This window comes from Buteo buteo, chromosome 27, assembly GCF_964188355.1.
Source record: "Buteo buteo chromosome 27, bButBut1.hap1.1, whole genome shotgun sequence".
Classification (NCBI taxonomy): Eukaryota; Metazoa; Chordata; class Aves; order Accipitriformes; family Accipitridae; genus Buteo; species Buteo buteo.
Window position 1 is genome coordinate 6,821,494 of NC_134197.1, and position 15,093 is coordinate 6,836,586.

The 15,093-nt window shown below is 44.7% G+C and overlaps 1 protein-coding gene across 1 annotated transcript; it reads right to left on the reverse strand.

The window, feature by feature from the left end:
- Positions 1-3,180: 3,180 nt before the first annotated feature.
- On the reverse strand, positions 3,181-10,537 carry LOC142045413 (cytochrome P450 2K4-like). Its single transcript, XM_075058921.1, has 9 exons — positions 10,340-10,537; positions 8,009-8,171; positions 7,660-7,809; positions 7,213-7,373; positions 5,792-5,965; positions 5,121-5,262; positions 4,379-4,566; positions 3,757-3,898; positions 3,181-3,381 (listed from the first exon to the last, which is right to left on the reverse strand). Exons 1-9 carry the CDS (start codon positions 10,535-10,537, stop codon positions 3,194-3,196), a joined length of 1,506 nt encoding a protein of 501 aa, XP_074915022.1. The 3' UTR covers positions 3,181-3,193.
- Between the last annotated feature and the right edge of the window lie 4,556 nt (positions 10,538-15,093).

The following is a 15,093-nucleotide window of genomic DNA, read 5'->3' on the forward strand; positions in this document are numbered from 1 at the left end:
TGACAAGAAATTCCTGTCTCAGTAATGTGTCTGGTACGTGTTTCGCTCTGGAGCCGCGCTGCTACGTGCTCCCCTGCCCGAGCACACAGAGCCGAGCACAAAACACCTGCCAGGCACCGACACCGCTCCGGGTGCATTCCTGGGGCAGCCGGGCCCCTCAGGGTGCTCAAAGCCGGGTCGTCCTCGGTCCCCCGTGCCATGTGGCAATCCCCGGCCACAGCATGTGAACCAGGTGGTGCTGGTGAGGACGTGGAGCATGGGCATCAGCCACTGACCCCGAAGCGCAGCCACTCTGCCGCCAGTTAGCCAGCCTGGGGAGAGCCAGCCAGTAAAGCACCAGCCCTGCATCCTTTAAATTAACTGAAATCCCCCCAAATCTCTGTGCCTTCCCTGCCAGTCCCCATCTTGACCAGCAGTGCATCCAGGACTGCAGCTTCAGATAACTCCTGCTGGCTTTTACTGTGATGAGTTCCTCTTAAGCAAGGACAAGAATCACTGTAAGAGGCCACATCAGGGAGCCATCCAGAGCCATGTCCTGTCTCAGGCAGCAGTTGTGATTTTCTGGAGTTAGAAATTCAATTATTTCCTTTGAGCTGTTTGCAGCTATAAGTACTGCTCGCTCTTTGCATTGCTAAACATGTCTTGGCTGCGTGTTGCCCAGGGATCCCTGTGCTCGCCTCTCTAGTGTGAGTGTATTAAAGGTGGTACAGCCCAACTTTATCAGTTTGACCCAAAATCGACTTCATCCTGCAATACCAGATAGATTAACAGAAACAGAGTAAAATATTTGTTTATTAAGTAGGAGATAAGGTCAGGCTTGCAGTAGTTAGACTGCAAATAGAGCAACAGCAAAATAAACGTAAGCAAGCGTAGCAGCGAAGGCTTTCTTATTACATCGCTTGTCAAGCAGACTCCTTGAGATGTAACCAGAAGCTGGAGCTGTACCTATGGTACAATGCATGTAGAAGTGCAATACCCATACAAGTACAAGGTACAGTACAACTATTAGAGTGCTGCCTTTATTTGTGTGAACTAAAGCTAGTGTGAAGAGGCAGTGTCTTGGCCAAAGACTGCTCTACTTTGTCATCCCTTCATATTCTCTTCCTTTCTTCCTTTCCATTTGCAGCACAGATCAGCTTTAGATGACAGCAGCTTTAGTTTTATGTTCTAGATTTACCGTAATTGCCCCCTCAGTCTCTGGAACTTTCTGTTTCTCCCTTTTATCTTTTCATCCTAACCTGCCTTTCCTGCCTCCAAACGGACACAAAAGCATCTTCAGTGACTCACTGCTCCCTAGCCCACATGTGGTTTCTTGCCTGTTTCACAGCACATGAAGCAGCCTCCTCTCTTGTACCTGCACCACCATTCAGATTTCACATACATATCACACTTGCCTCGGTGGGTGTAGCCTTGCGGGTACAGCTAGTTGTTCCTACTCCTAATGGCTGCTACATGAAATAAATCATTAATTGTAGTAATCAAACAGCTGCTCTAGGACAGCTGCAGTCTCTGGGGTGTCACCAGTTTTCTACAGAGACCCCCGTATGACAAGTTAATGGTACAGGTGAGCAACCTGCTAACAAAGTCTAACCTGCTTCTCCTTCCAGACTCTATTACCAGTTTTTACATCTATTTTCACAGTGACTACATTCAAAATCCTATTAGCCTTGAAAGTGATGCAGGATCTCTGCTGGCAGAACGTGAGCATTATCAGCTCTGAATTTGTTGACTTTGGTTCCTACGTAAGTGGCCAAAGCACTTTTTGCAAGTACCAAAATTTGGCCTTGCAGTTCTTATTGCAGTGGCCCTGCTCCTGCTGAGTACTGAGCACATATAACTTCCATGGGAGCCTGTGGCAGTGGTATTTGCTCAGTAGTGCAGGCTGATCTGTTTCTCTGCCCGGAGACCTTGCTGCCTATCCCTGACACAAGGAATGTCTGGAGAGGAAGACAGCTTGAAGTGCCGGGGGCTATGTATCTGGTGTAGAGCTGAAGACAGACAGCAACATTTTCTAAAGAGTTGAAGCCCCATTTTCAGTCAAATGGAAAATATTGTCCCTATTCATCTCAACACACCTGATACATGAGACTGAAGTTGGAATTAGGAGCCTGTGGATGATGGTTCACCCTGCAGGCAATGGAGAGAGTGAGCAATTCAGACCTTATGGCAGTTAAATCATCCACCGAAGGATCTTCTCTCTCTCTGTGGAGGGTAGAGAGGATCTAGAGAGCAACTACGGCTCCTAAGGTGCAAGCAGAGAAGAGGGCTGAGCCTCTCTCAGCTCTCTGATGGGAGCCTGGCAGTCCTGCTGTCCAGCCCCAGGCTGCATCGCCCTCACACTGCCTCGGGCTTGTGTCCAGCTTTAGCCACGCCGATTCAGAAACTCCTCACTTTCTGTGGCTGGTAATTTTTTGCCAGTTTAGGGATCTAAGATGGCCCAGTAAGGGATCAGACAAGAGCCAGAGCCAGCATGAAGCCAGGAGAGGTGATGGAGTGGTAGAAATGCCTTTCTTAGCAGAAGCAGAAAGCTGCTAGATCGGCCCCGTCATAAATAGGCTCTTCAGCATAAAGTGCCTAGTGTGAGTGGGAATGAACCCACTTCCCAAACCACTTAGATGTTTTCTGATAACTGTCCCTTGCCTGGCTCTTGGCATCAGCCCATGTTACACCCTCGTGTCTGGGAGTCTGTAATAAAGATAAGGCAGGTTGTATGGCACAATGGAAGCTCAGTCTGAGGCTCAGCTGAACAACCGTCCTGGGGAGATTTCCAGATCCATTAAGTGTCTGTTGTCTCCAGCTGGGCCATCGATAATCAGCTCTGCTATAAAGCTTGGACTTTGGGCTGAGAAATTCTCTGTGGAGGCTCTCAGGGGAGAGCCTCTAATGGGTTACATCTATAGAGGAGGCTTGAAGCCATTTCATTCTTTCAAACAGCCCTGAAAACTGCATCTCTGATGGACTGTTCCAGGAATGAATCACACTGTTTCTGAGAGCAGTACTCAGGGTTGTCTGAAGGGTTTGCCTTATACAGACACTGCAAGAGCTGTCAGAAAGAATTGCATGAATGAGAGAAAAATAGCAGTGCCCGGTGTCTTCGTTCCCCTAAAGCTCAGGTACAGACAGCTTTTTTCCCCTGTAACTAGACTTGCTTTCAGACTTGAAGTGTTCACTACTCTAACTCCGTGTCATCTGATCATTCATAGGGCACAGCACAGACCAGGTGAGGCATGGGGTTCAACGTAAAACCGACATCAGCAGTGAGATCTAGGTCTGACTTATCCACTCCAGGAGGAGGTTGGAAAACAAATTTGCGGAGCAAACCTGCAAAGAAGAGGAACAGCTCCATTTTGGCCAGTCCTTCTCCAAGGCAAGCCCTTCGCCCTGAAAACAACCAGGAGAGAAGTAAACGATCAGCACCGTAACTGTTAGTGTTGATGTCTGAGACCTTCTAAACTGGATGTACAGTCTGTAAGGCTGCTGAGGTAGGAAATTTTTCCTTCCTTCTCTCTGCATATTAGAGGTGCTACTGACTTGGTCTCAAACCACACAGAAGCCTGTAGGTATGCGAGACCATTCAGTGACCATGGGTAAACCAGTGTCTCCCAGATCTTCCAAGGAAGAAGTGGTTACCTACAGCAATGGTTGACAGGACAAATTACCAGAAATCCCTTATTCTATGTTGTGTCCCCAACTTGCATACTTTCCTAAAATCCGTGGGAGCTGTGCCCCAGGTGGTGCACACATTACCCCTCTCACCTATGGAGAATGGAATAAATGCCTCTCTCCTAATGAAGTTCCCATCAGCATCCAGGAAATGAGAAGGGTTGAACTGATCCGGGGTTTTCCAGTGTAACTCATCATTCAGAGCAGAGGTCAGCAGCGGAATGATCTCTGTACCCTAAAAGGGATCAAAGAAACTCACAGTAGCTGTTTAGAGCAGACCACTTTCCTAGTTGATCCAGGCTGCTTTCTTTTTTCTAATGTGAAGAGGCAAATAAGATTGAGCCATTGCAGACAGAACTGGGGGATGTTTCCCTGCCCCACTGTGGCTCTGCCTGCTATCAGCAGCTGCTGCTCTCCTTTTGGACCACAAAACATTCCCTTCTTACAGAGTCAGATCTTTCGAGAAAGATACTGAAGTAGAGGTTCCATATTTGGCATTTAATTAACTTTTTGGTTATTCTGGATTCAAACAGCTGTAACAGACCACAGTCCAGCGCATGTTTATAATAGCTGTCCTGGATCCAAGACAAAGGATCACATCATAGATTAAACCACACATCATGCTATCTTTAGATTTTTCTATTTTTCTTCCTGTCTGCTTTAAATAAAACTGTAAGGAATCTGTGCCGTGCAAGCTGCTAGCCTCAAAGCTCACCTTAGGAATCACATAGCCTTGGAAATTCACATCGGTAGGAGTTGATCGTGATACACCCATTGGTACAATATTGGCAAACCTTTGTATTTCATGTATCACTGCATCTGTATAAGGCATTTTTTTCCGGTCCTCCAACTTAGGCAGCTCTCCTGGTTCAATGACATGGTCCATTTCTTCCTGAATCTTTCCTTGGAGGGAGGAAAGGATTAAGAAGCTGATAACCCTCTTATCTTGTAACTGAAATGGCCTCCAGTTTGGCCAAGATGAAAAAAAGCAAAAACTTTGAGGGGTGTTTGGGAAGAGCAGAAGTGGGTAAGTCAGGGCATGGCGTGTTTTTTTCAGGTTTGGTGTTGAGCCAAGGGAGCTTGAATGGAGTCACTACAGCACACTCCATGCCTGATTCTGATCACACCCCTTTGTAACCCCATAGCCTTCAACAGAAACCAGATCAGAATCAGCTCCTGAGGAGACCTTTAGTGACGTAAGCCCATAGCCTGCAGGAGAATAACGATGGGGGAGCTTAACTGTAACTGCAGACTGGCCCTTAGCCTCTCCCACTTGGCTGGGCTGGTTTATTGCAATCCAGCTGAATAAAATTCCTTTGTAAAGTCAACGGTTGTTATCTCTCTCAGAGTACTCAGAATAATTACTCTAGACAACATTGAATGAGTTCCACTCCCTTCCACAACCAAAGCCTTAAGCATGCAACAGTATATCGTACAAGAGGACTTCTCAGCCTTACTCTGAATTTCTGGGTATTTCATCATCAGAAGAAGACCCCAGCGCACAGTTGTAGAAGTAGTCTCAGTCCCAGCGGCAAAGAGGTCCAGGGTTGAAAACAACAGGTTTCTGTTGTTGAACATAGTGTGGGGTTTCTTTGACTCCTTCAAAACATACAGGTAATGGCCATAAGTTCTACAGCAAGTGATACCAATATGTGACTGCATTGCCACCATTTTTATCTGTATTTTTAGCTTTTTGTGACTTTATATGCTCTGGGAAACTAAATGTTTAGTATTTTAGCATTAGGGCCTATGCTGTATGGAATTTGTCTGGTCCCAAGCATATGTGCAATCCCCAGGTCTAGATATTAGGTTAGTTGGAATTTAGTTACCGCAATGAAGTTTATCACTGTACCATTCTTGAAGGAAGGTTTGGGATGATCTCCTCCCAATAAATGGTAACTTATTTCCCCCACATGGGACATCTTGACAACTAGATCCCTTTAACCAGCAGTTTCAGTGGAGCTATGGAGCAAGTACAGCACAGCTCACTGTGAGTACGAGCTTTGACATGTTCTGCTCACTGCAGTCTTCTGTTTCCACTCACTCCCAGTCCCTGACAGATGGTCAGTCCTAATATTAAGTCAGAGCTAAGAGAATAGAAAGACTCTGAGACTTAGCTTTAAAGTACCTGTTGTTGCTTCATCAGAAAGGCATCAACAAAGCCTGTTAAGTTATTTTCATTAAAGACGTCTTTGTGTTCCTGGAAGAGCTTCTGGAGAAAAGCGTTCAGTTCACTGACATTTTGTAGCACGGTCTTCGAAGCTCCAGAGAGGAATCCAAGGGATGGGTAGAAATTATATAACTGTGGAGCAAGAGAAGTCTTACTGTTAATTGGCATTTTGAACACATACCGATATCTCAAATCACACTGCTGGTCCCTTGTCCCACGCCCTGACATTTCAGGCTGTAATTCCCTCACATTCTCTTGTACAGTCCAAAGAGCTATGAATTGCTGCAGGAATAGTGTTCTCTCTGTTACATCTCTGCATGGGTCCTTGCCATGACTTTTGGGAGACTCATCAACTTAACCTTCTTTCAGGGTTTCCAGCTGTGTAGGTGGTGGGACGGAGGGTCTCAGATGTGAAATATTGGAAAGTGAGCATTGTACCTATTCCAGGGAAAGCCCTCGGGTGTGTCATATCCTATGGCAGAAGGGAGTTGAACTGGCCACCTCCACAGACAGACAATATTGCTGGGTCAACATGGTTCTTTCCAAGCCAATTAGCTTAGGCACAGCACCAAGCTAACCCAACTACACTGTTCTAGCAGCTGGACTGAGCACAGCGTTGCGGTATGTCATATGGAGATATGTGCTGTCAGGAGAAAGGAGGGGTCTCACCCCCATCATCCCATGAGAGCTGTGCACATCTTCAAGGAGACCACTAGCTGCCCTGCAAGACAATTAAACAAACACCCGATGTTAGCTGGTGCCTCGTCCTGGGAGAGTGTCTGTACATGGTGTGTAACTCTGACCTGTGCTTAGGTGGTGCTTTTTGGGCTTAGCTGGTCTGGAGTTACAGCCAGCTGCAGACTTCAGTGTGGCTCAGAAAGATGACTCCACTGGCGTTCAAAGCAGAAGCTTTGTGTCAGGAAGGAACAGGCTTAAATCAGCTGTTAGTTTGCTAAGATTGAGTTTCAGTGGCCAAAATAAAAGAAAAAGAAGTTTGTCAAACCTGGTTCTAGGAGAGGCAGAACTAAGACAGTTGCTGAAGGTGTAATAGAAGGAGGCAGATTTGAGATGGCATTTCAAGGCCGATCTCTGATATGAAAGACATATTGTGCTTCTGCTCTTCAGAGAGGGTAAAGTAGTTCCTTTTGTGAAGACTTTGGGTTTCTTCTTTTACTAATAAGCTTCACAGACTAAGTGCAGGAGCCTGGGAATATGTGCATTGTGGATATAGAACTGCAGATGTGTTCTGTACAGGCTGCTGGCTGGCTGATAATGTTCTTGTTCTCAAGAAGCAAGACGTGGGAGGCCAAGAGGACAAACATGGGCAACCGGATATCCCCCCCAAACCTAAAAGCTAAAACATAAAATCAAGCTCTTACCAGCACCATAGGGGAGCCCAACAGCTTAGTGTTTTCATTTATCAGCTTCAGCAAAGTTAGAAATACAGGATCATCATATTCAAACCTCTCTCCAAACAATACAGAGCAGATGACATTGGATACAGCATTGTTGAGTATCATCTTCGTATCAAACGGTTTCCCTGTATTTCAAGCAATGAAAACAAATGATGGTGTGATTATGCTTATTTCTATGTGGTTTCCTATGGAAATGTAGTCCTGAGCTCCCAAAGAAAAAACTCATTCACCACCCAGAATGCATAGCAGGGAACTCGGTTTCAATGTTTTAAGGCCTTGGTTTAATAACCTACTTCAACGTATGCTGAACTTTAACCATGAGATACCATTTGCTCTGAGTTAAACTTTCATTAATCTTTATTGTTCTGCTAGACAAGTTTTCTGTCTCTGGATGAAAGTCTTAACACTCACCATGATAGGATTCAAAATATTTGATAAGAGAATTTACTTCCTCCAGGATTCGGATCTCAATGGTTCTCTTTCCCATTCCAAAATCTCTCAGTGTGGACAAGGTGAATCTTCTCATAGTTTTCCATAGCTCTCCATGGCTGAATGCTATGCCTAAAATAAAGGTGTAACATCCTTATGTTACCTGTGGTTAATAAACATTTGTAAGGCCTTCTTACACACTGGTACCAAAGCTGCTTGATATACTGTTATATAAACAAGAAGCAATCTGTAAGAGGATGATACTCTCTGCTGTAAGAATATAATGAACGTATACAAACTGCAAGAACTAACCAACCAGAAGGTCACTTACCATTTCCTTGTGTCATTTTCCTGAATATGGGTATTTCTGCCCTCTCTCCAAATTCTTCAGCATGATTTAAAAGGGCATCCTTGATGGTTTCATATCCAGCCAGTACTACAGCTTTCCTGGGTCCAAAATACACAGTGAAGACATTGCCGTATATCTTGGAGAGCTGTCAAGGTGAATAAATATGTTCCTTCAAAACCAGATCTGGACCCAAACGCTAGCACTAGCCACCCCAGATGGTTTCTAGCCCAAAAGGAGCCTCCCAGCCCTGCCTGAAGTCTCCAGGCGCTGCTGTAATGCAACTAATGAGCAACAGCTATCAATTGCCAGCATCTCTGCTTGCACCCTGTTTGCACAACAAGGTGTCTGCTATCACTGCTTCTATCAGAGAAGTCAATAAAATGCCATTGCATTCCTGTGGTGTTCTGCAGTAACAGGCCAGCGTAGTGATACTACCATTCAGAGGCTGGTTAGAAAATGCTGTAGCAGGCAGGCCTGTTTATTTTAATGCTGTTGACCTGAGGCAAGCAGGCATGCACACTTCTTTGAGGCTGAAGCCACAAACACTACAAAAACAAAGCTAGACAATAACTCTTTCTTTCAGGACAGCACTTGTCTCTAATTATGGCAAGGCGGGTAGTGTTGCAGTCATTGCAAAATTATTTGCTGGCCACCAGAAACTTGAATCCAACTAGGAAGCATTTTCTTGTAGATAATGTCACAGGAGCTCTAGGCTTTTATAGCAAATTAAATATGAATCATCTGTTACACAGAAGGGTGGCTTTGACAATCTAATCATTCACTCGGTATTTTAGACTTCGTTTAAACACACTGCAAGCCATCCGCTCCAAATGTCTTCTTGTTTCCGATGTGCCTGGGTTACCATTTGCTATGCATTAGATACATTCCGAAAATTGAATTTCAGATTAGAAGCAGCTCCTGTTATTACACCAGACAAATTGAATTTGTTTTCATCAAACGGTGGTTTGACGGCTTGGGAGATAATATTAACACTGGTTCTTTCATCCCCATCAGCTCACAGAGTGTGTGGCAGAGCCAGAGGCAGGGAATCACAGCCGCCTCGTAGCCTTCCTTTGGTCATTTCTTTGCATTAGTACTTCTTGGCATCAACCCTGTTTTTTCTCAGCGACATAAGTATTGGATGTGGCAGGCCTGAAAGCCTAAAGAAAGCTGCTTGGCAGATTATAGGAAATGAGTCTGGTGCCTTCCTGTGACATTTGTATCATAAAATCCTCCAATACCACCAAAACCAGTTTTTCTTTCATACCAGCAGCCTCAAACATACATATGGTCAGATGGGAGCTCAGAACCAGAAGCCCATCAAAACTGTGCTCTGCACAGTCCTCTGCACCATAAATCAAGGCAGATGAACACTGCATGACTGTTATAGGAATTCCATACTTTTGCAGCCTGGGATGCCCTTTCTTCTGTGTCTAACTGGAGAATCTCAGTGTCTGCACTGCCCCCTCACTGCAGCTCTTCAGGTGGCTGAAGGAGTTCACTGGGGACTGGGTTTCCCCGGTCATAGATGTCTGGTAGGCACACACACAGGTCACTCACAGCACCTCAACTGTCCCTACAGCAACCAGAAGAAATCTGAATTCACATTGGTTTGTCCCCACCTCCCTATGGGAACACAGCAGACACTTTCTGAAATGAGCATTGCACCTGGCTTTATACTATTTAAGTCTTTTTTTCTCTTTTAGAAATATAAGTATCCATGGAGCTGCATAAGAAAAAGCAATTTGTTTACCTAGACATATAAAAGCCATGCATCAAGTCTTAAATAACCCTGGCCAGTGTGTGTGTGCAGAGGAAGGGTTGAGGAGGCAGAGTTGAGCTTTGCATTGCAGGGATGATACCCATCCTTCCTTCCTTCCTTCCTTCCTTCCTTCCTTCCTTCCTTCCTTCCTTCCTTCCTTCCTTCCTGCCTTCAGTGGGAGAGGTCTGTCTGCAGTGAGACATCTCTTGATGGCAAATAGTCCTGATCTGTCAGCAGGCTGGCCCAACTCGAGTCTTCTACCTGCAGCCTCTGAGGGGATCAAAAACCCAACAATATGGAGCTGCAAGAGGTGCAGGTCTACACTTGTGTGTGTATGAAGGAAGGAATGTGTGTATTATGTTTATATATATAAATAGATGTATGTGTGTATACCTCTGAAGGTAAAGTCACGCTGCCATTTTGCCTATATGCCAAATATCTCATTTCTGCCCTCCACACAATGCAAACACAATTACATCTCCATTTCCCTAGTTGCATTTCTTGCTTCAGGAATTGCCTGTTTTCCTCCTGCTTGCTCGCTCAGACCCTACCTCTGTCAGCGACTGGAACGGCTTTTTCAGGTCCACCACATTCAAGTTTCCGATCAGAGGAAGAGGTCGTGGCCCAGGAGGCAAACTGCAAACCGACTTCTTCAAGCTGGTAAGAAAGTAAAGAAGAGCGACCAGCCCTGCTGCCAAATACAGCAGCAAGCTAGAGCCCACGTACTGCAGCAAACTCTGTATGGCCATGTCTAAATCAAAGCGTGGGTATGAGCATCTTGGGTTCCCTTTATAGCCCTTCTGTCATTGCCTGAACACACCTTCTGAGGAAGTGGCTTTACACAGAGAAAAGGACTCTGAGGTCTTGTTTACTTCTATTTGGACCAGATGTACTTTTTTTCTTGCCAAATAAAGCACCCTATTTTATTCTGAAACATGGATTATCTTAATCTGGAGCTCCTATTTCATCTACAACACTGGGGCAAGGTGTTTGTTTTCCAGTGAAAATCTGTGTTATGGACATGTTGTGGTCTATGTGATTTCAGTGGCAGCATTAAGGGACAGGACCTGTGCTGGATTGCTGTCACATGCCAGGTCACAGGACTCAGCTGGACCACTGGTGATGCAATGGAGGAAGCAGGACGCAGGAGGAAAAACCCACAATAATGCATGGCCCAGAGTGCAGCTGGCAAGAAAGTCCTCAGGGAAGACAAGGCTGACCAAGGAGGAGTTGGAACGATGGTGGCATGAAGATGTGCTAATTCAGGATTGCAGGCGGGAGTAGGTCTACTTACAGGTGACAGCTCTAATTCTCTTTGCTTGCCTGCCACCCCAGTAAAATCACTTCCTTGAGCAACACAGTGTTTTCATTGCTGACACTGTTACTGATCTTTGTCCCCCAAATCCTCTACCGGCAATCCCCAAATGCCCCTGAAATCACTTCGGTCACTATTTTGCAGCTTACTGTCCAGAGGACTGTGCTCCTCAAGGTCCATCTCCATCTCTAAGTTTGGTGATGACTCCTTCCCCGCTGTCCTGCCCGTTTATGAGCAGATGCATGCAATCCTCTAGTAGAAACCATCCCCTCCAGGTAATCCTTCTGCCTAGATTGTGAAAGAGATCCCGGATCTTTGTAACCTGGTAGGAGCGAGGACCAGGCTCTGCAGCTGGCCAGGCAGAGGATGGAGGATGGGGGCTGCCTGGGCAGCTATTGCAGAGGGGAAGCCAGCCAGGAGGAGAACACAGCAACAGTGTTGGCACTCCAGGTGTACTGAGTCATGCACCGTGCCAGGGCAGGGTCCTGCAAGAGCCCGCATGCCTGGGCGACAGCTCCCCAGCAGCCACCCACCTGCATCCTTGGGGGATGACAACAAAGCAGAAGTGATCATGAACAGGAGGCCATGGTTTTAAATGGTGGCACTGAGGGAAGGAGTCAATTTGATGCTCTATCACATATTCTCAGGTGGGGATGTTTTGCTCCCCAGCTGCAGATTCTGTCAGATTACTTGGCCATGCTGCTGTTCAACCCTTTAGAAATCTTTAGTTTTAATAATAGTTTTGCTAGAATCCTCCAAGGCTCCCAGGTGCAGGCTCCACTGATGGAAAAAATGATGATTATTTATTAATAATAATAAAAGTACATTAGCCAAAGGCAAGGGAAATCAATAAACTCTAACTAGATTGACATGAAAAAGGTGCCTGCATGTCTGCCTGTTCTCCAAGGCTTGTTATCAGGAGTGGAGTTTTTCACAAGGGGGAATTACCCTGTGCAGAAGAGGGCTAGGCAGGGTGGGCAAAGAAAGGAGGGCAATGGATGTTCACGTCCGTCTCAAGATGTGCTGCACAACTGTGAGGTCTTGGTCTGCACCCTCTTCTCCCAGACATTTCCAAAAATATGCTGTTTTGCCAGACTCTTCTCTGAGAAAATGGAAAAAACTACTGGGACTCTTGAGACTTTATAAGGTACAGTAAGAGTGAGGAAAAAACCTTGCATGAGCCCAGTTGGGTACCAATGGAGGAAATTTATTGTTTCTGTTTAATATAGCCATCACTGCTCTGATGGAGTAGAGCTGGCTACGGCCACAGAAAGCAAAAGCACCTTCTCAAGGGCTTTCAGACTGTTTAAAGCTTCAGGTTGTACCTGCTGATAACATAGGGTGAAATCCTTTCTCAAGTAGTGAACCTATGGACTTGCAACCTGCTGGACTGATGCATGCACTCTGGGAAATGATGGGTGAGCTCTCCAATGGGAGGGAATCACTGCAGTTTTAAAATCCAACTAACATGATGTCCTTACCTCCATTTCTTCCTCACATACCTTGGATTCTAGTATGCAATCCTAAACACAGCCTGCAGCTGAGTTGTTGGCTTGCAGGTGAGGCATCCCACACAGAACTGGGGAGAAAACATTGCTCCGCACTCACAAGTCTTTGCCTTTCTATCAGCCCAAGCCAGAACCGATAGCATCTTCAGGTAAGCAGATTTTGTGGGCATAGGTCAGGCAAATGGTTCCTCCTAGAAAATGAGCCTGTACATTAAACAGCCACAGAGTCATCTAACTTCTGTGTGCTCATTTGGAGGGCATATAATCTTCTAATGGGACATAGGTCAATAATGCTACACTAATAGTAGGATAACACAGAGAAAGAGCTGTTATAAGGCCATAATTCAGTCAATGAGTTCTGATAACATAATAAACCATGAAAGTGAACAGCAAGTGCTTGTGTGCCTTGCAAGGCTCTGCCACTGATTTACAACCTCAAGAGATTCCTATCAGCCTGTGCATTGTTACCAGGGATATATAAAGCATGAGCACACCCTATTAAACATTAACATTTTTAAAGACTCAGATGTGTTAAAACTCAGGCTGCTCCTTGCTAATGGATTTTGCTCACCTTGACAAATGCCAGTGCAAAAAGAAGTCAAGAGCTTTCTGACTTTGACCTCTTTCAATTTTTTCATAATTATTGCTTTGTTTTATTGGATTACACCCGCTTCTTCCCATCCTGCGAATTGGTATTTCGATAGGATCACTTCAGGGTAGTGATCAGTATCTCAAGTGTTCGTTACTTTCATTTTGATACAAATAACTTGTACTGGATTTCTTTTAATTTATCTGTCAAATCAGCATGTGTTGCACATCTACTTTGGGAAGAAAGACTCCTGAAAAATACTTTTAAAAATCATTATTTCACTGCAAAATTTCAATGAAAGATTCTTGGGTTTTCTCCATTCTGAGATGAAAGATTCTATGTGATGGGGCTGGTCACTGGGAGAAGAAAATAAAATCTGTGCATGGTATTAGTGCATTGTCTCTGTGCAGAGCCTAAGGTGACAGTATTTCCCACTCGTGTTAAGCATTTACCCCTTTTAGCAACAAACCATTCTCAGGAACTTTGTTGCTTTTAAAAGCCTTGTTCTTGGACTGAATAGATGTCATTCCTTCATGATTCTCACTCAGTGACAAAATACGTGGGAGATCCTGGGATTTGGTGCTGGCAATGTACTTTATAATATGCATATCTATAAAAATATTTGCAGTAAAATCCATTGTGACTATAGCCAGAAGCATGATCTTCCAGACCGCACACTTACGCCAACAAGCCAAGGCAGCCTGACCTGGGAAGTTAGCAGTGAGGAGTTCAGGTTATGAAGAATGTGTTTTCAAAATATAACTGAACAGACCAAATGCTTCGACATAGCTCCAAGTCTGTCTCAATACAGTATTGCAGAAATTATATTACTCCAAGGGCAATTTGGGGCATATCACAAAGGATGATTAGTTGGTAGGTATCTACCAAGCCAGGGTCCCAGCATCTTACTTTTGGGCCCCCTGTCTTGATGCAGATAGAGATGTGGATTTAGATATAACAGAATTGCAACTAGCAATGTCAGAAAAAAGTTTTCTTTAGCTTTCAGCGCAGTGTTACTATTTCTACCACATTACCCTCTAACCTGATGAGGCTTTGGCTCAGTCATAACAGAAAATGAGCTATCATTCTGTACATCTTTGTAGAGCACATAACATATTAAGGCCCTGACCTTACTGGCATGAAACTATGATTTCCCTGTAAGTGCAAAACAATAATATTTCATTAATCATCCACAACAGAAATCCCCATTCCCCAGACTATTCTGGCAATATTCTGCATTTTTGCTTGTCTAGGAACCTGAATTAAAAGGGAGAAAAATGGTTTACAACAGCCTGTGGCAGTGATGTAGCAAGAGACCTTATGTAAGAGCTGGCGGCGTGCTCGCCGCACGAGGGTGAGGCGTAGGAATGAGTGATCCTGGAAGGATGTTTCTCTGAGGTGTGTTCTGTGCCTGGGCTGGGAACAGCAGTCTCAAGGGCACAAATTCCAGCGTCTGAATGTGCTTGGTCTTGTTCAACTGATTAATTTCTTACAGCTATCCCAAATCAAGCTACAAAATCCCCTAGTACTTCACTCAAAGCCTTTCATGGCTTGTCAATAAATTATTTTCAAATTAACTACCTGATAATTTGAATCTGAAGGCTCTTAAAAGATGCAGCATAGTGAGAGAGAGAAAATAATGAAAGTCCTGGACTTCACCCTGCCTATAAAAAGGAATAAAGGTTCTGCTCTGATGTATTATTCAATTTGGTGCTTCCAACAGTAATGCTGAGTGTGTAACAACTCCTTTTGAGAATACATTTGATGGATAAGCACCAACAGTGGAATAAGTTTTCAGTGTGATCTGACAACATTGTAAAAGAGCAAACATTTTTTAAATGTTACTTTAGTCCATAATTAATGACTCTTTCATCCATAATTAATGACTAACAA

Coding starts and splice junctions, on each gene's coding strand:
- LOC142045413 (XM_075058921.1), bottom strand. CDS start 10,537: ATGGCCATACAGAGTTTGCTGCAGTACGTGGGCTCTAGCTTGCTGCTG. Junction 7,810..8,008: donor GAAAATGACACAAGGAAATG/GTAAGTGACCTT, acceptor CCTTTATTTTAG/GCATAGCATTCAGCCATGGA. Junction 5,966..7,212: donor TGGGCTCCCCTATGGTGCTG/GTAAGAGCTTGA, acceptor CTTGCTCCACAG/TTATATAATTTCTACCCATC.